The following is a 25,544-nucleotide window of genomic DNA, read 5'->3' as shown; positions in this document are numbered from 1 at the left end:
GTCTCCCTCTTTCTCTGCCCTCCCCTGCTCACACTGTCTCTCTCTCTTTCAAAAATAAATAAACATTTAAAAAAGGGTGCAAACTGACTACATCTAGGACATAGATAATAGTTAAATATGCTTAAATATATCATATCGTTTTTACTAAATATCTAAAGTATTGTAAAGTAAATCACTACACAGAAAACAACATAGATTAAGACCAAACACCCCCTTCATCTCTGCCATCCCTTCCCCAACACACACATGCATATACACACACACTCTTATGCAACACACACCAAGCTGCTCCCTGCTCTTAGAATTTGGCAGCCATCATCACTTTTCTGGCCTTTCCACATGCTGCTTCTTGCCCCTACTTCTCCATCTGACCAACCTCTTCTCTTCCTTCAAGACCCACTTTGGAGATCTCCTATTCAGAATCCTTTGGAAACCCCTTCCTTCCCAGCCCTGTGGATTTGCCCACTGCCTCATCCACCTCCTAATGGCCTCTAGTGCAAACCTCTCCATTTATACCTTCACAACTGTACTGTACTTGTCATTATCATCTGTGTCCATCATTGGACAGGGCACATGATAAGAACCGTAATTCATTGTCTTCTGACCGCCATTGACACCAGGCACATAGTAGGTATTTAGTAGATACATGTTGTAGAAAATAAAAGTGAAGGTCCTAGAGCATTTCACTTTTTTACCTCTTTTCTGCCAAAGAAGAGCAGAGAACTTCCTAACTGTTCTCAGCAAATGCCATTTCTGAGAGACAAATCTGTTGCATATATGTTGTTCTTTCTAGGAAAGTGATTCTCAAAATGTCATAAAACACCAAAGTTCTTAATGTTATTTCATAACACTTTTTACCTAGGTTCTAAAAACTCTTCATGGAATCTGTGTATATTAAAATGTGACTTACATTCAAAGTAACAGGTGTAGAGAATTGATGCAGAATTTCGTTTTAGCACTTCCTATAATGATTCACCAAAAGCTGAAAACCTCTGTTGTGGGCAAGCCTAATTGTATAAAGCCTTCTAAGGCTACCACCACCTGTACTAGTTAGGTTCTGAAAAATAAACCTATGTTTTAAAAGAAAATTATTTTTGTCCCAGAAAGACCTAGGAAATCCTCCAAGACAGTTTTAATACAACATTTTAAGAGTAGAATTGGAAATGCATGATGAGTAAAAGGGTTGTACTTTTCTCATCAGATAAATTGGCATTAGATTTCCTAAATAAGTAGTCCATGGCCTTCTTTTGGAAGAATGATCACCATCAAATATATTTAGCTTACTTTGAAAGTAAAACAGCCCTACTTACCCACAAAGTTTCTATGAAGAATTCTGAAATCCATGTGAAAATATTTTGTAAACAATAACATCCTCTCTAAATGAAGGCCTATAAAGACCATTCTATTACTACTAATTATCAGCAGTAGTTATTACTACAACTGCTGCTGCTACCACTACTAACAACAATAATAATAAAGCAGCAGCTAAGTTCTATTTAGTTTAGTTGCTTTCTCATTTTAGGCTAATAACTTTATATCACACACTGACCCTAAAATGTGAAATTTGGGTTTATAAAGAGAGCAAAGAAAGATGGCCATCTAAATATGCCAGGCAATAGTTCAACATACATTCGAGATAATTTTCTAACACAGACACATTTAGATCTGGGTCATCAGTAAGATTTCTTGTTCTTTAAATGAATTTTAATACATTAAGAGATAAGACTTGATAAGCAATAAACAGCCTTTCCTAAATAATCCTGTAACTAATGGTTATACCATATGCCATCATAGTTAACCTTGTTTGCTTTTCTTTAAATAAATGCCTGAATGTTACATAACTTAAAATGCAGCAATTATGCTCATCCAAAATATTACTTACTTGGCAAGTTACCTCAAACTATTTTCTGAATAAGCACTTTACAGGAGCAAAGAGTTTTCACCTTAACCTACCATCATTCCTATGTGGAGAGAAAGAGAATGAATGCCAGGTTTCTTGAATGCCTAAGCCTCAAAAATCTAAATAAGAGATGTCTGTTTCAAGGGAAGAAATAAGTGTCTTAAAAGAATAACTTACTTACTGGGGTGCTTTGGTGGCTCAGTTGGTTAAGCATCTGACTTTGGCTCAGGTCATGATCTTACAGTCCATGGGTTCAAACCCTGTGTCAGGCTCTGCACAGATAGCAGAGCCTGCTTTGGACCGTCTGCCTCCCTCTCTCTTTGCCCCTCCCCCATTTGTGTGCACTGTCTCTCAAAAATAAATAAACATTTAAAAAAGAAAAGAGTAGCTTATTTACCAAATTTTATTAAAATAGGTAATTACTAATGCTTATTTTTTTATTTTTCATAATCTTGATCATAACAAATATTATTAATAGTAAATAATAGTAAATACTATTAATAGTCAAATAACTAATGAAATCATTCTATGCGGCAAATGAAAGAAATGGCATAAAAGAGGGATACCTGACTGGCTCAATCGGTAGAGCATACAACTCTTGATCTTGAGGTTGTGAGTTCAAGCCCCACACTGGGCTTGTAGAGATTACTTTTTAAAAAAAGATGTTTTGGCACAAAAACAGACACAGAGACCAATGGAATAGAATAGAAACCCCAGAACTAGACCCACAAACGTATGGCCAACTAATCTTTGACAAAGCAGGAAAGAACATCCAATGGAAAAAAGAGAGTCTCTTTAACAAATGGTGCTGGGAGAACTGGACAGCAACATGCAGAAAGTTGAAACTAGACCACTTTCTCACACCATTCACAAAAATAAACTCAAAATGGATAAAGGACCTGAATGTGAGACAGGAAACCATCAAAACCTTAGAGGAGAAAGCAGGAAAAGACCTCTCTGACCTCAGTCATACCAATTTCTTACTTGACATATCCCCAAAGGCAAGGGAATTAAAAGCAAAAATGAATTACTGAGACCTTATGAAGATAAAAAGCTTCTGCACAGCAAAGGAAACAACCAACAAAACTAAAAGGCAACCAACGGAATGGGAAAAGATATTTGCAAATGACATATCGGACAAAGGGCTAGTATCCAAAATCTATAAAGAGCTCACCAAACTCCACACCCGAAAAACAAATAACCCAGTGAAGAAATGGGCAGAAAACATGAATAGACACTTCTCTAAAGAAGACATCCAGATGGCCAACAGTCACATGAAAAGATGCTCAACGTCACTCCTCATCAGGGAAATACGAATCAAAACCACACTCAGATATCACCTCACGCCAGTCAGAGTGGCCAAAATGAACAAATCAGGAGACTATAGATGCTGGAGAGGATGTGGAGAAATGGGAACCCTCTTGCACTGTTGGTGGGAATGCAAATTGGTGCAGCCACTCTGGAAAGCAGTGTGGAGGTTCCTCAGAAAATTAAAAATAGACCTACCCTATGACCCAGCAATAGCACTGCTAGGAATTTATCCAAGGGATACAGGAGTACTGATGCATAGGGGCACTTGTACCCCAATGTTTATAGCAGCACTCTCAACAATAGCCAAATTTTGGAAAGAGCCTAAATGTCCATCAACTGAAGAATGGATAAAGAAATTGTGGTTTATATACACAATGGAGTACTACAGGGCAATGAGAAAGAACAAAATATGGCCCTTTGTAGCAACGTGGATGGAACTGGAGAGTGTGATGTTAAATGAAATAAGCCATACAGAGAAAGACAGATACCATATGTTTTCACTCTTATGTGGATCCTGAGAAACTTAACAGAAACCCATGGGGGAGGGGAAGGAAAAAAAAAAAAAAAGAGGTTAGAGTGGGAGAGAGCCAAACATAAGAGACTCTTAAAAACTGAGAACAAACTGAGGGTTGATGGGGGGTGGGAGGGAGGGGAGGGTGGGTGATAGGTATTGAGGAGGGCACCTTTTGGGATGAGCACTGGCTGTTGTATGGAAACCAATTTGACAATAAATTTCATATATTGAAAAAAATAAAGTAGGGAACCCAGGGGGGTGCCTGGGTAGCTGGTTAAGTGTCCAACTTTGGCTCAGGTCATGATCTTGGGTTCATGAGTTCAAGCCCCATGTCGGGCTCAGAGCCTGGAGCCTGCTTCAGATTCTGTGTCTCCCTCTCTCTCTGTCCTCCCCCTGCTTACGCTCTGTCTCCCTCTCTCTCTCCCTCTCTCAAAAATAAATAAACATTAAAAATAATAATATAAATTAAAAAAATTATAAAGTAGGGAACCCAAGGATGCCGGGCTGGTTCAGTCAGTAGGGCGTGTGACTCTTGGTCCTGAGTTTGAGCCCCATGTTGGGCATGGAGCTGAAAGAAACGAAGGAAGGAAGAGAGGAAGGGACAGAGAGAGAGGAAGGAAGGAAGGAAGGAAGGAAGGAAGGAAGGAAGGAAGGAAGGAAGGAAGGAAAGAAGGAAGGAAGGAAGGAAGGAAGGAAGGAAGGAAGGAAGGAAATGGAATAAAGAAAGAAGGAAGGAAGGAAGGAAGGAAGGAAGGAAGGAAGGAAAGAAGGAAGGAAAGGAGAAAGGGGGTAAGTAGGGAACCGAATTTGGCCTAATAATGATGAAAAAAAGTTCCAAAATACTTCTATCGTAAGACATTGTCCTGAATGTTGCTGACATTTTACCCAAAACTTTGTTATTGACATGCTGGAGTTTGCAAGGTTAGCCATTACAGGATTCGTAACTGAGCACAGAAAGTCTGAATAACAAAGTCCTGCACAGCACTAACAAAACAAAAGGCAATTTAAGGCAGACTTGGGCCTTGTCTTATGAGGCATTTCCTCAAAGATCTGATTTATCCCTCCTCTCCTTGAGCTCATTAACCTTAAGCTCCTTAAACTTAACACTTTAAGCTCCTTAAATTTTTACACTAGTACAGCATTTATCAAGTAGGCATGCAGTACATTGTTAGGAACTACATTCAGTTTAAGGACAAATAACAAATCTACTAAAAGATATGGAACCCCAGTTATGAGCATTCGAAGGGTCTTTATCATGTAAAGCATCAGTACTCACATTTTACAGAGAGGTTAAGTGACTCATGTGAAACCTCAAAAACACCCAGGGACTAGATTCTCCTTTAAATATCTATACTCCAGGGCACTTGGGTGGCTCAGTTGGTTGAGTTGAGGGTCCAATTTTGGCTCAGGTCATAATCTCACAGTTCATGGGTTCAAGCCCCACATCAGGCTTTCTGCTCTCAGCACAGGGCCCACTTCAGATCATCTGTCCCCGTCTCTCCCTGTCCCTCCCCCACTTGCACACACACACACACACACACACACACACACACACACACACACACACTCTCTCTCTCTCTCTCTCTCAAAAATAAATAAACATTTTAAAAAATAAAAATAAATGTCTGTATTTCAGCATCCCTAAAAGAAAACCAGCTTGAAATTCCTTCTCACCCTTCTTTCTCCTCCATGATCAGGTCTCCTCCATGAGAAATACTAGCTATATCAAACCCATCCCATACTTACTAAAGCATGATGCTTGCTATACAGTGAGGCACTACTAAAATGAGTAAGAAATTGCCATTGCCATAAAGAATTTCAGTATAGAATAAAAGACAACTGCAAATACAAAAGTAGATTGAATATCAGAAAGCACAAAGTGCAAAGTTCAGAAAAGGAATATGTTTACATCAGCTGCAGTGATTAAGAAAGGCTTAAGGGAAGGGTAGTATTTGAGATAAGCCTTGAAATAATAAATGGGATTTTGACAGTAAAGAATGAGGAAAGGACATCTCAGTCTGATTAAAGCATAGAGTTCAGGTGTTTGGAAACTTTTCTGCTCGAGATACAGGTTATAAACATTTCCCAAGGGCATAGGTAAATTAGGCTGCCTGCCATATACAATTCCAAATGACCCCCTCCCTCTCTCACTTCCAGGAACATATATCAGCATGCAAATGAGTGAGAATGATCTTATAATAGATAATCTTCCATCTGCTTTACTTTTTAAAGGAAATCACTTGCTAAATTTAATATAGTTTTTAGTCAAAAATGCTTGCTACACCCCATGATGGATGGCAATTACAGGTTAAGAACCACCAGTGTGATGGGAAGTAAAGGTGAGAAACATTGGTCAGAACTATTCCTGGGTGATCTGGAGTACAAACCACAGCATGTAAACAGTGAAGAGATATGATTCAGGCGGCATCTGGGAAGATTATTCTAGAAGGGTGGAGAAAGGGATAGCACAGTTAGGAAGTTATTGCAAAAGTCCCAGTTACTTAGAGGTAATAGAGGCCTAAATGAAGATATTACTGGAAAAAGATGACTGAGTTGAGAAATGTGACAAATATAGAAGACAAGCTTTGTGAGGTCAGAGGTCTAACTTGTTACCTCTGTGTCTCTAGTGGTCTTTAGTTCAGCAACTATTTGTTGAATGGATAAACAAGATCTTGGTGGCAAGACAGTAATGCTATAGCAGTGCAGCCAGAATGTCTGGGTTCAAATTAAGCTCTTCCATTTACTAGTTATATGACCTTGGGTAAGTTACTTGACCTCTCTATGCCTCAGTCTTCCCATCTATTAAATGGGGATAATGATGGAGTCTAGATCATAGGGTAGGTTTTTTTTTTTTTTTTAATGTTTATTTATTTTTCTGAAAGAGAGACAGAGCATGAGCAGGGGAGGGGCAGAGAGAGAAGGAGACACAGAATCTAAAGTAGGCTCCAGGCTCTGAGCTGTCAGCACAGAGCCTGATGCAGGGCTCAAACTCATGAACCAAGAGATCATGACCTGAGCCGAAGTCAGATGCTTAATTGACTGAGCCACCCAGGTGCCCCAATCATAGGGTAGTTTTGAGGATTAAATAAGGTGGAGTGCTTAGAAGAATACATGACACATATATCTGCCACATAACAGTAGCTATTCTTATCAGTAAAACAGTGTGCCTTTAACAGAACTTCAGAAGTGAGAAAAACAGTTTAGGGGTAAGGGTACAAAGAGTGTTTAGTTTGGCATTTAGTGGAGCTACCAGATAGGCCTTGGGGAAAAGGTTTACACTGAGGAATCTGACTCTTGCCACTTCTCTGCGCTCCCCGTAGTCCTCCCATCTCCCACCAAGATCCAGTCACACTAGCCCCTTTCAGTTCCTCCAACAGGTCAGGTTTTTCCTACCTCAGGACCTTCCCACTGTCATTCCCTCAGCCTAGAAGGATAGAGAGCCTTGACAAATATGTAATGATTCAATAGCATTTGGCACTCTTTTAAAAGTTAACTCCGGGGCACCTGGGTGGCTCAGTTGGTTAAGCATCTGACTTCGGTTCAAGTCATGAACTCACAGTTCGTGGGTTCGAGCCCCGCGTCAGGCTCTGCGCTGACAGCTCACAGCCTGGAGCCTGTTTCAGATTCTGTGTCTCCCTCTCTCTGCCCCTCCCCTGTTCATGCTCTGTCTCTGTCTCCAAAATAAACATTAAAAAAAATTTTTTTTTAAGTTAAATCCAGGGGCACCTGGGTAGCTTAGTCAGTTAAGTGTCTGACCAGCTCAGGTTATGATCTCACTGTTGGTAGGTTCTAGCCCCGTGTTGGGCTCTGTGCAGACAGCTAGGAGCCTGTAGCCTGCTTTGGATTCTGTCTCCCTCTCTCTCTGCCCCTCCCCTGCTCATGCATGCTCTCTCTCAAAAACAAACTTTTTTTTTTTTAATTTAAAAAATAAAAAAATCAAAGTTAAATCCCTAGGAATGTATAAGGTAAGAAAGCAAAGTGGAATAAGATAAAAGGAATGAGCACAGAAAAGAGGAACAGCAATTGCAACGGACTATCCAGGGGGGTAACCAGGATACTTGGAACGAAGTTTTTAAGGAGATGGGTAATGTTCTAAATGCTCAGAGGAGGAAAGGAAAATGAGGATCACTGGATTTGGCAATAATTCTGAGGAAGAACTCTGAGAAAGTAATTGTCCACGATGTTGAGAGGGGAAGGCAGCAGAGGTCAGACAGTTAAATAAATCAACTAATATAAACTGATTTACCAAAAATGTTTGATAAGGGAGAGAAGCAGAGTGCAGGGAAGATGACTGTAGCAACAGACCCTGTTTTTAGGGTTTGGGTGGGATTTTTTGGTAGGAGGATAATAACAATGGAGAGGAAAACAAACTAAGATACAAACGGAATAAAAACATGAGGCTAGATCTTGGAGACATTGTGCATCTCTGCAGTTTTAATGCCCACAGTGCTTTTCACACGCGTTACCTTGTCCCTCAGCTCTCTGATGATACATCCTCTAATTCAGTGGTTCTCAAAAGTGTAGTCCCTAGACCAGCATCATCAGCATCAGAGGGAACTTGTTACAAAAGCACATTTTTGAGTCCTACAACAGATCTACATAATTGTGCGGGTTAGACCCAGCAATCTGTGTTTTTAAAAGTCCTCCAAGGAATTCTGAGGCTCTCCAGGTCCCCGCAAGGACCACACTCAGGAGAAAACGACAAAAGACCGCTGCAAGGAGTAGCGGCCACAGTTGGAGGGCAGAATTTTCTTCTGAACCTTCCATCTGGATCTCCCAACCTCCTAAGAGAGGCAGTGCACAACCCCAGCCAGCCAGCGGCACCTCAAAGCAAAGTCGCCCCGCTTCGGACTAGCCTGAGCGAGTTCTACCAACCCCAACGGGAGCGGAGGTCAGCTAAGGACCATTGGCCAAGCTCAGCCACCGCCCTAGAAAGGGCCCGAGTGCACCAAGTCCTCAGCTTCGACTTCCGGCGGGGGGGGGGGGGGGGTGTCTGCTGGGAGGGACTCCGGGCTGCCGTATCCAAATTCTTCAGGATTGGCGGGGATGGGGGGCGGGGTATTTGTTCTTCTAACCCCTCCGTGTGCTACGAGGCCGCAAGGGGCAGAGAAGGAAGAAAGACAGGCTAGGATAGGATAAGTTTCCGCAAAACCTTGAACCCAATAAAGGAACAAAGAAGACTTAAAAACCCTTCTCCCTGTCCTTTCCTACTTTCCCACCCCGAATCCCAAAGAATGGAAAAGGCGGAGGCTCAAGGCCTCGTCTAAGGGAGACGCGGGGAGGACGCTTGAGGAAGAAATCTCGCGATAGGAGGCCGGCCGGGGCGGGGGTGACACCTCTTCCCTCCTCCTCGCGTTAGTTCCGGTCGCAGAGGAGACACCGCCGCAGTTGCCGCCACATCGGGGATTTCTGGCTCTTTTCTGTTCGCCTTAAAGTCGGTGAGGCGCGACGCTCGCCTGTCCCGGGACGAGGTTGTGGCCCTCAGTCGCCAGACAGGGCAGGGGGGTGGGGGCCGGCAGGTCTGGTGTGGCCCGGCTTGAATGGGTCTGAGCCGCCGCCTGAGGCCAGGCGGGATCCGGGGCCTGGATTGGAGGTCCACTGCCGCCACCTCAGCAGGGAGGTCGAGGGTCTGCGGCCCGGACCGGGACGTGGGGGCCCGGGGGTGCGCTGCGGCGCCAGAGACCGAGGGACACCCCCCCCCCCCCCCGCAGCGGCCTTGCCTGGCCTGGGTAACAAAGCCGCTGCGGCCTCTGTTGGGTGATGTACGCGTGGGGGGTTCTGGCGGGAGGGGCGGGGGAGCAGCCACCACCTCTGCGGCCGCCTCCACCACCGCTGCTTTCGCTGGAGGGCGGGCGGATGTACGGGGCGGCGGGGCCCCCGGCGCGAAGCGCCTCGGCGCCTGTGGTCCGCTCGTTGCGGCGGCCGCCACCACCGGCGACGGGGTCAGTGGAGAAGGGGCTGCGGGCCGAGAGCTCGCCCCTGCGGCGCCCCGCAGGGGCCGAGGGGTTCTGGGTTGGGGGTGGGTTATCTCGTTCGAGCGGCAGACACAGGAAGGGTGTGGATAGGGAGACACGTGCTCGGGGAGGAGACTTGGATTGCAGGGTACGGGGCAAAGGAGGGTAGGCCGGCTCTCAGTTCATTTTGCAGGCTGGAGTGGTGCAAGCGGCCGCTGCAGTCACGGGCACAACTTCATAGGGTGGTGCTGCTCATAGGCCCACGGTGGAAAGGATTCACCCTTTGACGGTGTCTGAAAATTGACGTACACGGTTTGGATACCTCGCGGCAATGATGGCAATCTCGCTTAGACTTATGTGGTGCTTAGAAGTGGTGGAATATGCAGGCGAATTCAAAGAGGAACGAGGAGGAAACCAAACAATTATGTTTATGATGGGTGATTTGCCCCTAGTCACTATGGTGCTGCTATAAAGTCTTTTAAAAGTGTACTTCACCGTACATCTTCAGAGTTTCTTGTAGGGAGAAATGCAGGATTTGAAGTTACATTAATTCTTGGTGTCTGCCCCAGGTACTGCCAGGCTGAAAGTGTTCTATTTGATTTATATTGTGACTACACCAAGGTTTGATGCTTTGTTTTTAGAACAAAATGTTATGGCACTGATATTTTTAAGGCTTTATTTTCCTTTTCTTAGGGTGTCTTTTATGAATAATCAAAAGCAGCAAAAGCCAACGCTATCAGGCCAGCGTTTTAAAACCAGAAAAAGAGGTAAATATGTTTTAAAGTCTCTCTCCAAACTTCCAGAATAACTTTGATATCTTGGTTTTTCTGCCAGGCAATTGCTTAATAGTAAATCTTTTGAGAGAAAATATCAGAAAGGAACTTGAATTTCTAGTTGACTGCCATTTCAGATATACCCTTAATATTTTTACTGCTTTTCTAAGCCTTTAGTTTTTAGTATCAACATATATATCTCTAAGGTTAGTGAATGGTCTTTTTATTGTGAGGATAAAGTACCTTTTTTTTTTTTAAGTATGGAGTGCATTTTCACTAGCTAAATTTTATTTAAGCAGACTTGCTTGAGGGGAAAAGTTAATTTATGAAAGGGAGCTCCTAATGCAATTGCTGATTTTTCCCAAACTTTGTGAAGATTTCTGAGAGAAAAACCAGACTTTACACATGGAAGCTAATTATGGAACAGAGTTCACACTGTCATGTCTTTTGAAATTAAATACTTCTCACAGACAAGTACTAGAATTCTGTTAACTGCTTCTATTAGTGGGTAGTTAGGTGAATATTCTGTAGCAAAGCACTTATTAGTGATACAAAGTTAAGTGGGGTGTGGTCTCAGATATATTTTGTATTGGGCTTAATACTTTCACCAGGATTTTTCAGTGTTATTGTTCAAAAGCCATATTGACCTTATTTTACAGGAGATTTTGAGGAAATAGAACTGGGTCAGCTACTGGTTATAAATTGTTTTTTTCTACCCTGGGTAACAGACACTTTGAGATATATATTACATAATCTTTTGTAATCCCTGATCATAGACTGTCCTCTTGTAGTGGGGAGACTAAACAGTGATTTGATTCTAGTCTTTTCAGATTTCTTTAGATTTCACCTGCTAAATAAATTTTCTCAAGAGGAGGAAGAGGAGTTGGAAACTGAGCAATTCAGCAGTAATAGGGAAAAGTCTGTATCCCCTTGAGGATGTGGTGATACCAAGTCATTTTATTGTTATTAGCATCAGGAAGAGGTGTCACTTCCCCAGTTCCACATTGAGATAACTCATGCCCTCCTAGTTCCTCATGGTGGGGTCCTGGGTAGCATGAACAATCATCCCAGTTTGCCTGGGACTGAAGACAGGACCTAGGCTTTTCAGTGCTAACACAAAGTCTTGGGCAGACAGGGAGGAGTTGGTCACTCCAGGGCTGTGTGAAAATTACGGTAGCATCTAACCTAGATAGGGAAGTTAGCAAAGGTTGGGTATGTCCCTAAGGCACTGTTAAGTACCAAATGAATGATTTAAAACAAACATACAAACATAAAGTGTTATGGGCATTTAAAGAATCAAGAGCTCCAGCATTTAGACAGAATTTCACTCAAGAATAAAATTTACCTGAAGTTTAGAGGATGTCCTAAATTTCAGAAGAGCCCAGAGGCAATAGGAGAGCATTTGGAGTAGAAATTGCCTCCTGGCAGTAGGAACACACTAGCTCATTTAACTCTTCATTTATGAGACTTGTGTGAAAAAAATAGTAGGAGAAAAGCCACACAATTCTTGTGACTAGGCAGTCATGCCTTGCATTTGCAGAGGATATGTGTAGTCTTTTATTGTGTCTGCTTGCATTGCAGGTCTTGGGTAAGCTTTGTGTTTTGTTTTTTTCAGGTGTTGAAATAAATGAGATTGTGATACATGTGGTTAACTTATTCAGTAGTTACACTTTCATAAGGTGGTGGTTTCATGGCATTTTGGTAAGCCTTTTAAAACTAAATGTTGTGGGGTTTTCCCCCCAGATGAAAAAGAGAGGTTTGACCCTACTCAGTTTCAAGACTGTATTATTCAAGGCTTAACTGAAACTGGTACTGATTTGGAAGCAGTAGCAAAGTTTCTTGATGCTTCTGGAGCAAAACTTGATTACCGCCGATATGCAGAAACACTCTTTGACATTCTGGTGGCTGGCGGAATGCTGGGTAAGTGTCTGGGTTTTGTGGGAAATGTGATGTATAGAGATTATGTGGAATCCAGAACATGGACTGTTTGACAAACCTGTCAAATTAGGGTGGCTTTGTTTTTGGCTTTTTTACTTTCTTAGGATTTTTCCATTTCCCCCGCCCCAAGGTCATAGTAGTTTAGCAAATTATCTTGCTCTGTCTAGCTTTATAGTTGAAATCTGTTAGAAAATCATAACATTTGGAGATGACTTTTCTGATATGTACATCCCTACTACATCCCCAATCAGTAATTTTTCCAAACTGTGTTTGAACACTCTCCATTAATGGAGAAATCTTAACCTCTTATGTAGTCTTATGAAATACTACTTCTGTGTGCCTGAGGACTAATCCTACATTCTTCAGTACATTAGCCACAATCACTTAGAGTTTGGCTAATATAAATTGAGATGTCCTATAAGTGTCAAATATACGTTGAATTTTAAAGACTTGATATAAAAAAGAATGTAAGACATGTCAATAATATTTTGAATACTGAAATGTTAGAATCAATATTTTTGATATGTTGGATTAGAGTGTATTAAAATTGCACCCTTTTTTTGGGGGGGGGTGGGGAGAGAAAGAGCCTGAGCCAGGGAGAGGGGCAGAGAAACTCATTTTTTTTATAAGGAATAACTAAGACAGTTTACAGGTTTTCTTAATGTTTATTTATTTTTTTGGGGGGGGGGGCACAGAGTGAGAGAATCCCAAGCAGGCTCTGCACAGAACCCAGTGTGGGGCTCAAACTCATGAAGTGTGAGATCATGACCTGAGCCAAAATCAAGAGTTGGACGCTTAACTGACTGAGCCACCCTAGGCACCCTCGGAGGAACTCTTAAGTAGGCTCCATGCCCAGCGGAGAGCCCTGACACACATGGGGTTCTTAAAACTGCAAGATCATGACCTGAGCCGGAATCAAAAGTTGGGCACTTAACTGAGCCACCCAGGTGCCCCTGTTTTTAATATTTTTAATGAAGTTACTAGAAGATATAAAATTACATCATGTGGCTCACATTATGTTTCTGTTGCACAGCACTGCTCTAACTTCCACCTCCACCCTCACCAGCTCAGGATGTCTTAAAAGAATGTGCCATTTAGTTAAATATCTTCAAATGATGGTGATAATTTCATTTCCATAGCTCTTTAAGACATTTCAAAATGTTTTCACAGTGATATGATATTGATCCTCAGGGCCAAGCTGATAGAATCAGAACTCTTATTTGTAAGCCTGCAGAATGGAGGCTTAAAAGGCTTCAGTAACTTACATGCAGTCAAATAATTACTCAGTGGTGGAACCAAGGAACTTAACGTTCATATGTTCTAATATATTCCATTATATTAGCAGTTTGTAGTAAGAAATACCTATTTTCTATGTACAATACTAACCCTAAATCTGCTTTTAAAATCCTTTTTTAAACCTTTACTAAGGAAATTTTCAAATATATCCTAAAGAGAATAGTAAAATGAACTTCTTGGCTGTTACCCTACTTAATTGTTAACAGTCTTAGTCTGGCTGTGTTCCCCCTGACTTCACCCCCCTACCCCATACTTCAAAGTGTATATCAGACTCACTTTATCCATAAATACTTACAAATGTATATGAAAGGTAAAGACTAACTTGTAAGTTTTTATGGCCCAGCCTCTTAGGAAGCTTGAAGGGTTGTTTTCTGTATGGAAAGTTATGTTATCAAAAACAACTTAAAACATCTCCACTTGAGTGACAGATTTGGTACTGTTGAATGGTTAATGCAGTGAGTTTAACTGGGTTGCTGAAGGGGGTTATTCTCTCAAGTTGTTTCACTTTGTTCACCAACCAACCATGTTGCTTTTGAGATAGTGACTTTGCTCTCAGATCATCTTTTAGAATTTGTATCATTTTATTTTATAATGAGAATCCTTCTAGAAAGTAAGATTGAAATAATTACTAATTTTAAATGAAGGTCACTGCAAATTTTTTGTAAAATATACCTTAGCCCCAGGTGGTACACTGGCAGATGACATGATGCGTACAGATGTCTGTGTGTTCGCAGCACAAGAAGACCTAGAAACCATGCAAGCATTTGCTCAGGTAAATGAAACTATATATTTATTTCAGTTAGCTATTCTCCGTCTGAATAGGAGTAGTCTGCTTTTAAGAGGTTGCAAATAGAAAGTTGAAGGAATCTGAACTGAAGATTTAGAGATACTTTTTGGTGTAATATTAACGAACTAGAAATTTCAAATGTGTTGAGGAAAACAAAGTAGAAAAGATTGAATTATTTTCCTGTTTGTCCCTTTGGAATTAATCCATTTTTAAGGAAAACCCTCAAACTGAAAAGGAAAATCATTTCCTTGTCATTTCATTCAATTAATGTTTATTTATTTTTGAGACAGACAGAGACAGAGCATGAGCAGGGGAGGGGCAGAGAGAGAGGGAGACACAGAATCTGAACCAGGCTCCAGGCTCTGAGCTGTCAGCACAGAGCCCGACGCGGGGCTAGAACCCACGAACTGTGAGATCATGACCTCACGGTTAAGTCGGACGCTTAACCGACTGAGCCACCCAGGCGCCCTGCCTGTAACTTTTTAAAGATGAATGAGTTAATAGGCAGATTAGCTTACCAATCAAAATTTCATTCAAAGGTTTCATACATAGTTTGTGTTATTGTAAGCAAAGAATTCAAGTGCTCCTAACCTAGAAATTTGTTACCTGTCTTTGGGAAAGTAGAACTATATTCTCTGATCTTATTCTGTTAATAATCCTACAGATGGGTAAATGACTTGTATTTAAGCAATAAATAGTCCTTGCTTTAATATCTGGCAATAAAAATCTATCGTGGGTGGCTATTAAAGTGTTATATTGTAAGTTTTGAGAGTTGACAGATTCTTCCCAAGAGGGCTTTTTAAATAGCTTGTAAATTCTTATATCCAGTGGAAGTTTCCCTTCTTTGATGCTCTAAAGATACTGTGAGATACTCAGATCTTTTAGGAATCTGGCATCTGTAGATATCAAGTTATTAAATTCCGTTACTGTTCTTCATAGGTTTTTAACAAGTTAATCAGGCGCTACAAATACCTGGAGAAAGGTTTTGAAGATGAGGTAAAAAAGGTATGAACAACAGTATGCTTTGTGGATACAGAAGGTTGGGGTCAAAGAGGGGAACATTAAATCTTAATTTTGCCACGGATTTGAGAGGATTTAGGTATTTAGGTAGACTGTCATTGAAATGTGATTTGGGGGTGTATCGTTTAGTTTAATTTGCTACGGGGGTATATCATTTAGTTTAATTTGCTACACAGTGTTTCCTAGCTTTGTGTCCAAACAAGTGGCAAAAAACTAAAGACCAAAATGGGGTTTGTTCAAAAGATACAGTAAGATCAGAGTTAAGCAGATTGAGAAAGAAATTTAGCATACTTGATATTGAAGTCTTAGTCTATATATAGGTAAATGAAAAAATGTAGTAATGTTAATAGTAACATCAGGTTTCAACCTGTTCCAATTATTAACTCATGTAATACAGAAACCCTGTGAGGCAAGTTTTATTATCCACATACATATATGTGAGGAAACTGAGGCACAGAGGATAAGTAACTTGCTCAGGATCACTCAGCTAGTGTTACTATAACTAAGACTAAAACTTGGATGGTTAGACCCCAGAGCCCACACTTTTAATCAGTACAGGTTGCTTTACTATGTCTCTTTATATAATACAGTTGCTCTTTTAACCTTTAACTATTTACTTTTATAGCTGCTGCTGTTCTTAAAGGGTTTTTCAGAGTCGGAGAGGAACAAGCTGGCTATGTTGACTGGTGTTCTTCTGGCTAATGGAACACTTAATGCATCCATTCTTAATAGCCTTTATAATGAGAATTTGGTTAAAGAAGGTAATCAGCCTTTAGTAAAGAATTGTCTTTAGTTGTGTGAAGGTGAGGATACCAAAGAGCATGAAAGATGTACTGATATAAAAACTAGGATATAACTTACATAGATTTGATTTGTGTAATAGTCTTAGTTTTTTAACTATCTTTAAATTTCATAAAATAAAACTCATTAGATATTTAATATATACCTTTGGGTATCTTTAGGTATATAGCAGATGTGGTTATAACTTAAAAAGAGAAATGCCAGGGAAACCCAGAAAGATTAATTCCAATTGGGAGACTTGGGAAAGTCAGAGAAAGTGACTTTAGGGAGAATGTCAAGCCAAAAAGAAAATAAGTTGCCTGATGTAATTTTCATAGTTAAATAATTCTGTTAAAATAAAAACAAAACTTTTTTAAAACTAGACTACTGAGTGTTTAATGTGCCCTATTTCCCACAACAGCCCTGTCAAGTGTAAGAACTGTTACACTCATTTTACACATTAGAAAGCAGTTTAATAACTAAAAGTACCTAACTAGCAAATGAGACAATAGAGAAATTGGAGTGAAATGGTAAGCAGCTTAGTGGCAGAGGGAAGTTTGGGGATAAAGGGAGTAAGTCTGTGGTTGAAATGGGGAGATAGAATGGTTGAAATCCACTTGTTTCTGCTAAGTAAGCTCTTTTGTTCTACAGGGGTTTCAGCAGCTTTTGCTGTAAAGCTCTTTAAATCATGGATAAATGAAAAAGACATCAATGCAGTAGCTGCAAGTCTTCGGAAAGTCAGCATGGATAACAGACTGATGGTTTGTAACTTTTTTCATTCTTCCCATTCTTGCCAACACTTAAAGTGTGACAAGGGAACTTTCTCATTTCTAATCTGTGAAAAGAAGTGGTTTTTTACTGATACTATTTAAAGACCACTTGACCAGATTAAATTCTCCTTTCAGGAACTTTTTCCTGCCAATAAACAAAGTGTTGAACACTTCACGAAGTATTTTACTGAGGCAGGCTTGAAAGAACTTTCAGAATATGTTCGGAATCAACAAACCATAGGAGCTCGAAAGGAACTCCAGAAAGAACTTCAAGAACAGATGTCCCGTGGTGATCCATTTAAGGATGTAAGATATTTTTGTTTAAACCATCTTTACGAACTAACTAGAACTTAAATAAAATTTTAGAAAAAATAAGCCATCTCTATGATTTTTTATTCACTTGAGAAGCTTTAAGGTATTTCACCAGAGTGAGTTTTAATTAGTGGCTGTTGAATTATGTGCTGGGGCTTTCCATTAGCCTTCTTCACATTTAATGCTTTACTAGTGCCCAGAAATTATAGGGCTTGGGGATTTTGTAGGGTTCAAGCCAGTGAATAGATTTTATGTTTCCATCTCCATCCTTTTCCACCTGGTTTGCCTGTGTGTAAATTAAGGCTTGGACTAGAGGTCCATCCCTTCCAGTTCTAAAAGTTCTCTGATTATATGTGGTACACGTGTGGTTCCATTGCCAGTTGTGTTTTTATGTTTTTGTAAAAGGTCTAAGATTGATGTGTAGAGTATACATATCAAAACTGATTTACTAAATTGGGATTCTTTTTGCAGATAATTTTGTATGTCAAGGAGGAGATGAAAAAAAACAACATCCCAGAACCCGTTGTCATTGGAATAGTCTGGTCCAGCGTAATGAGCACTGTGGAATGGAACAAAAAGGAGGAGCTTGTAGCGGAGCAAGCCATCAAGCACTTGAAGGTAAGTCTGACTTCACCTTTCTTTGGCTCACGGTTTAAAAACAAATACATGTTTAAAAATAGCATTGGCCTGAAATTTGTTGTTTGCTTTTGAGGGAGTATTGGAAAATATGAGCATTCCTTATTTATTCTCTAAAATACTAACATTGTATTGACAGTTGTCTGGAATCCCTGGTGCAGACAGTATTGCTTGGTTGGCTTAGTTGCTTAGAGAGCCTTCTGCTTAATTTAAGTTTCCATTACATAGAATATAATTTACAGTGATTTTGAAAGATCTGTTATGTTCTGTATTTTAGGAATTTTGAAATGGCTGGTCATAAGAAGTGACTACATTTTTTTCTCTTTTCCCTTTAAAAGCAATACAGCCCTCTACTTGCTGCCTTTACTACTCAAGGTCAGTCTGAGCTGACTCTGTTACTGAAGATTCAGGAGTATTGCTATGACAACATTCATTTCATGAAAGCCTTCCAGAAAATAGTGGTGCTTTTTTATAAAGGTAATTTAAATTTTGGATTTTGTGAATACATTTAATAAAAATCCTAAAATACTCCTCTAATAATTTCAGTGAGTCTGAACATTAGCTCCATAAAATATTTTACTCTAATCATAGGACTGAATTGTCTCTAATTGAATTGGGTGCTTTTTAGTGTATTAATATCCAAACATCTTTAAACCTTATTAATAAGTTAAAATCTAAAACCTTCTTGGTGTGGCCTCAAACTTTGTCTCCTGTTCTCTACCAGTTCTCTTCCCCAGACACACTCTTCACATCTCTGTAGTCTTTGGCCCATGACAAGTTGACTTCCCTTCTTCACTCTACCCCATTAGCCATCTTGTCCTTCAAGATCAGTTCAAAATGCTCTGGTAAAACCTTCTATTTCAGTTATTATTCCCTTTTCTGTGATCCCTATTTCAGAAAACTGATCTAAAGTGGTTAATAAAGATAAGGACTTTGTTGGGAGAGAGCCCATCGCAATATATGTAGATTACTATCATTGTTAATAATGTTTGGGTGTTTTTAAACATCTGTTTTTGAGAGCATGCTCGTGAGTGGGCGAGAGGCAGAGATAGAGGAACAGAGGATCTGAAGTGGATTCTGTGCTGAAAGCAGTGAGCCAAATGCACAGCTTGAACTCAGAAACTGAAGTCATGACCTGAGCCAAAGTTGGACACTCAACAGACTGAGCCACCCAGGCACCCCTGTTTTTTTGTTTTTTGGGTTTTGGTGTTTTTTGTTTTTCTTTTTTTTTTTGAAGGGAGAGAGAGAGTGTGCTCACGCAAGCTGGGAGGATCCCAAGCAGGCTCCACGCTATCAGCTTAAGCTCAGAACCTATGAGATCATGACCTGAGCCGAAACCAAGAGTCAGATGCTTAACCTGCTGAGTTTAATGAATTATTGATCAAGTATCACTGATTACTTAATCATAAGGTTTCTCAACCTTGGTATTCCAGATATTTTGCGCCATTTAACTCTTGTTCGTAACAATCCTGTGCCTTATAGAGTATTGAGTAGCATTTCTCCTCAGTGTAACAATCAAGAATGTCTCTAAACATTGTCAGATGTCCCAGCACGGGGATGGGGTGTGTCAAGTTACCTTCAGTTGAGAAAGTCACTGGTTTAGTGAGTGTTTTTCCTAGCTGTAGGTTCCTATGTTGGCAAGAAGTTGACAAAACATTTCTTTATGTAGGTTTCTCATTTTATCTTTTCTATTTTTCTTTAAAAATTGAAGAAACCAGTTGAGTGTTCTGAATACAATTATTGTTTTTACTTGACTTCAGTAGGCTATTTTTTACCATGCACACATCTGTACCTTACGTGGCATCTGACTCTGCCTGAAAAACTCCCAGATGTAATGATGACTCTCTTTCTAGCTGAAGTCCTGAGTGAAGAGCCCATTCTGAAGTGGTATAAAGATGCTCATGTTGCAAAGGGGAAAAGTGTCTTCCTTGAGCAAATGAAAAAGTTTGTAGAGTGGCTCAAAAATGCCGAAGAAGGTAAGTCTTTTACTTGGTGCAGTTTGTTTGGTAAGCTGGAGAACTAATTTTAATGTGGCCATTGTATATGCCACCTTTTTTTATTCATATACCATTCTGTACCTTGAATACAGACTTTCATTCATTTCTGACAGATCTGCAAATACTCATTTACTTTAAGGCAGGTAGGGAGAGCTTGACTTTAAATATTGAAGTATTTTGATGGCTTGGCCATTAGACATTCTGAGGAGGAAAATTGAAAAGATTGAGACTTTAATATTCATGAATTTTGAGATGTATAAATGAAGGCTTGTGAATATCCTCATAAGTGGGGGATTATTAATAATATATCTTAATTATATTAAAAATCTTCAAAGTTATAAATGGGGACTTTTGTTTTCTTTTATTGTATAATGCTTGACTGCATCTTTTCCCCTTTTCTAGAATCTGAGTCTGAAGCTGAAGAAGGTGACTGAATTTTGAAACTACACCCTCAGTAAAGCAAACAGGAGTTGTAGATAAAATGTCATGTCTCATGTGTCCTGGTTCTTACATCTTCCTACCTCCCTATATCAAGCATGATATAAGGGCTTTCATGGCAAATTTTATTTTAAATGTTTCTATGGTTACTGGAAATGTTGGGTTTAGTTTCTAAAACCATGTTTTAAGTAGCTACAGGAGCTATAGATTTGAATCTAATGTTGCATTAGTCTTTTCAGTTATCTTCTACCTCCTGTATTTTCTACTGTAATAATGTAATTTAAGGCCTTCCACAATGAACAGTTCACTTTATTCCCTGGGTTTTCTATATAAACAGTTTTCAAGATATGATTTGGTTAAAAATAATTTGTTATAAAAATTCTGTTTGCAAATTAAACTGTAAAAGTATCCAAAGTCTCAAAAGGCAATGATTTGTGTGATAATTTAGTATGCCCAAAGCCCTGCTCATCAATGAAAATCTCATATACAGTAATTGAATTCATTAACATGAATCTTGAGTATTTGGACCGTTGCTTGCATGTTGGTATTTTCTTGCATTTTTAACCCTGGATGTCCTTGAGCTCAATTGTTTGCTCTATGGTTTTTATTCTTTAGTAAAGCCATGGAGAACAAGCTTGAAAGTGAGTTGTTTGGGAAATTGTGTATGACAGAGGTGGTGGGAAGAAGAAAGTTGAGCTTGTTCTCATTAAAAACTTTTGCATTCAGTTTGTATCTTTCCAGGCAAAACCAATGGATATTCTTTTCATACAGCCATTTTCAAATGTACCTTAGAAAAATCTTGTCATTTAAAGTATTTTACGCTTGTCATGCACTTAGATTGAAAGGAAAGGGACTCATAAAATAGTGTGCGTGCCTGCCTGGCTCAGTTAGAAGAGAGCATGTGAATCTTAATCTCACCATGGATTCGAGCCTCACATTGGGTGGAGAGATTACTTTTTTAAAAAAATAAAAATAGTATGAGTAAAGGAAGTGACTATCAAATCCCAGGAAGTTGTTAAATATTAAGTGGTCAGCATGTTCTGAGACTCTAAATGTAACTCATTTCCTCTTGCCTTAGAGTATTTGTTGTAAAGAATGAAGTGCAATGATGATACTTTCCCACTTGATCATGTTGGATCAACTTCATTCTCTTGACATCCTTTTAAATAACTCAAGCATCTGGCTATTAACAATACCCTAGTTTCCATCTTTTTAAATTGCCATGAGCCAAATATCTCTTATATACAATTGATCCATTTATTTCAATGGCTGCCTTTTAATTTCCATCTTTCTTTTCTTGCTGCTACCCGTATATATATTATATATATGTTTTATATATATATATATATATATATATATATATATATATATATATATGTGTGTGTGTAGTCATTAGAAAACAAAAAATGACCACCACTTTGGTGGAGAGACTTCATATTAATAAAGTGAACATTTTGAAAAGGTTTTTTTTTTTGTTGGGAAAAGAAACCAACTTAGAATGATGCCACCACACTGAATGGAAATTGCCCTTCAAAGGTGCCGTTCTTAGGAGCCAAGAATTCGGTGTTTAAAAGTTCATCTTGAGGGAATATGTGTAATATAATTTGAAGTAAAGGTGTAGTGACCTTATGAGGAACATAACTGATACCATTATGAATGGGGTGAAATTGTTAAAGGAATAACTTTGATAGTTTTAATGCACAGGCAAAATGTATTCACTAGGTTTCTACATAGTGATCTGCTTTTACTTTGTAATTTGTAGTCCTCAAAAGACTTTTTTTCAAAAATAATAAAGTCCATCCTTACGCCTAGGTTATATAGGTCAGTCTTCTTTAGTTTTTTGTTGGTTTTTTTTTTTGGTGTATTCCATGTTTATACCTAGGAATAGCTGTACGTTATGCGTTCAGACAACGTCTCTACTGTGCAAGCATTTAATAATCGTCCTTTTCATCCTATGATTCCCTAACTATAACACCCACACAGAATTCCAGTGTAGCGGAAACTACATTAATATTTCTATAGCCAAACCATTGCATGTTACTGTCGTACAAAGTGTACCCTATTTTATTATATACTGTGTATAGTGAAAAAGTGTGTAGTCTTCCAGAACTACATTATGATCTTTGATCATAGTTTTTTTCTTCATAATGACAAAGTAGTATTTACTTACTACAATGTTACAGTAAATGGATAAGTCACCTGTGATACTATAAAGAAAGGGAATGCTTCCTAAAGACTACAGATTTTCATTTTGAATTATAAGTGGAATTTTGGAACTTGGCTGCCAACGCCCACCTATGGCCTCAAATATTTACTGCTTAATCTAGATGTTAAAATTGTACTTGTAATTATAATTGGATAATGTTAGCTGATTTTCCTAACTTGGTGTCAGTTTCCAAGGATAAGTCGTCTTTTAAGTGCCATAATTAAATATGTTTAGAGCTGATCCTAAGTTTCTTAATTATTCTGGGAGTATTGTCCTAGAGATATTTGTTTGTTCTTACGAAAACTCCAAATACAAAAATGCCCAGGAAATTTTGACATAGCATAGTGATGGTGGGGAGAGGAAATGCGTGTGACTAAGAGATGTATCTGCGTTGTACATGAAAAAGAATAAGGGTGATTGGGGGGGAGCCCTTCTCGGGTGGTATCACCCCTATTGTGACCTAATGTATCTTTTTAAAGGGGAGGGGACCTAAAGATAAACATTTTCATTGGCAGATATATCTTTATGTATATCCATATCCTGAGGCAGTATTTTAATCATTTCCCATTGGTTTTGAAGATTTTAACAGATTGTTGATTGTAACTGTATCATAAGTAGAATCATTTGGAATTCTAATCTATAAAAATCAATTAAAACCCTGTGTAGCAGTTTATAATTAAAGTTGCTAGGCATAACGCTTAGATAATGGTATTGAAATTTTACTGATGAAACTACAGGAGATTCAGGAAATGACAGAACTGTTGGTTGGCTTTAAGTGTAACAGATGCCAAAATTTTAGTGTGCAGTATTACTTGGACTACTGAATGACCTTTGTAAAAATTTTCCTCAGATGCTATTTACAGGTGCCATGTAAAATAGGTAAAGCATTTGTGAGAGTTCTGGTAAATTGCCTTGCTATGATTTCTTTATGTAAAGTAGTAAGTAGTCCTTTAGTATTGATATAAAGTGTTTCTGTTTACCAGCTTACTGAGGCCTAAAGGTTTAAAATATAATTAAATAATAGGTTGTTCAGTGGGCTTTATTTAGGTGGACTCTAGTAGATGTGATAAGTACTTTTAAAAACGAATTGCAGTGGATATGAGCTAAACCCAATCTTTTTTTTTTAATGTTTTGTTTTTATTTATTTTGAGAGAGGGAGAGGATCTCAAGCAGGCTCCACATTGTCCACGCATTGAGCCTGACGTGGGGTTCAATCTCACAAACCGTGAGATCATGACGTGACCCGAAAAATGAAGAGTCAGCCTCTTGACCAACTGGGCCACCCAGGCAGCCCTGACCTAAACCCAGTCTTACCCATACAGTTATACATAATTACGAAACTTGGTGTGGATCAGAAAGGTTTCCCAACCCCCTTTCCTTCCCTACTTTCCCTCCCCTGTTTTAACTGGGCAATTAGCAGCCATATCAAATCCAACCTTTTTTGATTTCCATGCATTTATATTTTTTTCTTTAGAATTATAGTCTCCTCTCTCCCAATAATTGAAAAAAGGATGAGGATACTTTACAGATGCACTCAGTCACTGTCAATTTAGTAACTTTTAAAAACCTTATATAAATTAAAAGTTCAACTGTTTGTAGTGCCCTAGAGGAAACACTAGTAAAAAATCTGCCAAGTCCTTTGTTTTGTAGACTGTCTAGAGGGACCAAGACCTTGTTCAAACTATGATCAGAATGTTTATGGTTGTATTAGTGCAGGCTTGAGAACTATGCATTAAGTGTATACAGTGAATTTGGGGTGTTACAAAGTTATCAGATACAGTTGAGCTGTTCCATTTCAGGAGTTCCCGGTCTGTGTGACCATTTTACAATACTGAAGGGAAAAAAGTTTAAACCTTTTTTTTTTTTCTTTTTTAGTTAAAAATTCGAAGGCTGTGCTTAAACACTTGACTTAGAGGTAAACCTATTGTGTGACCCATTACAGACTGCAGCCTCTATTACTTCAAAAATCTGTTTTGTGTTCTCTGGCATCTTAAGAATATTTTCTCTGTAAATACACCTCATTTCCATTCTAGTTAGGAGTAACGGACCCCGGCATGGCAAACAGTTGAAGAGCGGAGAAAACTGGATAGCTGATACTACAGATAGTTGTTGGACCACCTCCAGTCCAGCCATCCAAACCAGTAATTCCATTGCTGCATTATTTGTGTTAACTGTGAAATTGGCTTCTTGTCTGTACCCTTGAAGTTGAATAAAATTTCATGAGATTCCTTGTTAACTTAGAGAAGCAATGACTATTGTTGCATTGGTTGTTGTATGCTAATAACCTATAAGCACTGGAGTTGCTTCTGGCTCCAGTCCTTGTCCTAGTCCTTCCAGTTTTCCCCCTGGCGTTTTGAATACCATTGAAAGGCCTATTCCTCTTTTTTTTGTCTGGACCACTTTGGCTGTTGTTTGGCTCACATGTACTTCAAACTTCTCCAAATGCTCAAAAACTGCAATCATTTCTCTTCATGAAATACTAGTGCCATCTACCCTCCCTGGAAAGTTTCAGCTCCCCTCCCTTCAGCCCTCACATCTGATGGGTCAAGTTCTGTCCATTTCAACTCCAACTCTAATTCATCCCACCAGTGTCTATTAACAGCCGGAGTAGTCTTTAATTCAAGTAAAACTACTTAAGAACTTTCTGCTGGAGGGACCTGTGTGATTGATTTTGTAGCTAAATCTTCCTTTTTCACTTATTCACCCCCCCCCCCCTCAGTGCCCAGCATCCGATAGTACTTGTCAAGTAGTAAGCATTAAATACTACGTAAGTGAAGAAATGAGAACAGGGATGACCGTGCTTCTTGGATCTAGTCAGAATACTGAAGTTGAGGATGTGAAAAACTAGAATGGATGTTTGCATGTACAATGAAAGTTGTTCTGTGATTTTGGAATATTTATTTAGAAGCAAC

At 39.3% G+C, this 25,544-nt stretch overlaps 1 protein-coding gene across 5 annotated transcripts; it reads left to right on the top strand.

Annotated features, from left to right (window-relative positions):
- Positions 1–8,869: 8,869 nt before the first annotated feature.
- On the top strand, positions 8,870–24,868 carry BZW1 (basic leucine zipper and W2 domains 1). 5 transcript variants are annotated; one of them, XM_019428393.2, is made up of 12 exons: positions 8,870–9,159; positions 10,373–10,446; positions 12,196–12,372; positions 14,364–14,458; positions 15,413–15,478; positions 16,119–16,254; positions 16,925–17,034; positions 17,179–17,349; positions 17,827–17,973; positions 18,330–18,468; positions 19,845–19,967; positions 20,391–24,868. In XM_019428393.2, the coding sequence occupies exons 2-12, from the start codon at positions 10,383–10,385 to the stop codon at positions 20,420–20,422; spliced, it is 1,260 nt and encodes a 419-aa protein (XP_019283938.1). In that variant the 5' UTR covers positions 8,870–9,159; positions 10,373–10,382; the 3' UTR covers positions 20,423–24,868. The 5 variants fall into 5 exon arrangements, with proteins under 5 accessions (XP_019283938.1, XP_019283936.2, XP_019283937.1 ...); XM_019428391.2 differs by having other exon boundaries at positions 8,870–9,196; XM_019428392.2 differs by having other exon boundaries at positions 8,871–9,163.
- Positions 24,869–25,544: the final 676 nt, after the last annotated feature.

Source organism: Panthera pardus, unplaced genomic scaffold (assembly GCF_024362965.1).
Source record: "Panthera pardus isolate Hobbes unplaced genomic scaffold, ASM2436296v1 HiC_scaffold_10, whole genome shotgun sequence".
In the NCBI taxonomy this organism is placed as follows: domain Eukaryota; kingdom Metazoa; phylum Chordata; class Mammalia; order Carnivora; family Felidae; genus Panthera; species Panthera pardus.
The sequence above is the reverse complement of the archived record's forward strand: the minus strand, read 5'-3'. Positions and strand labels throughout refer to the sequence as shown.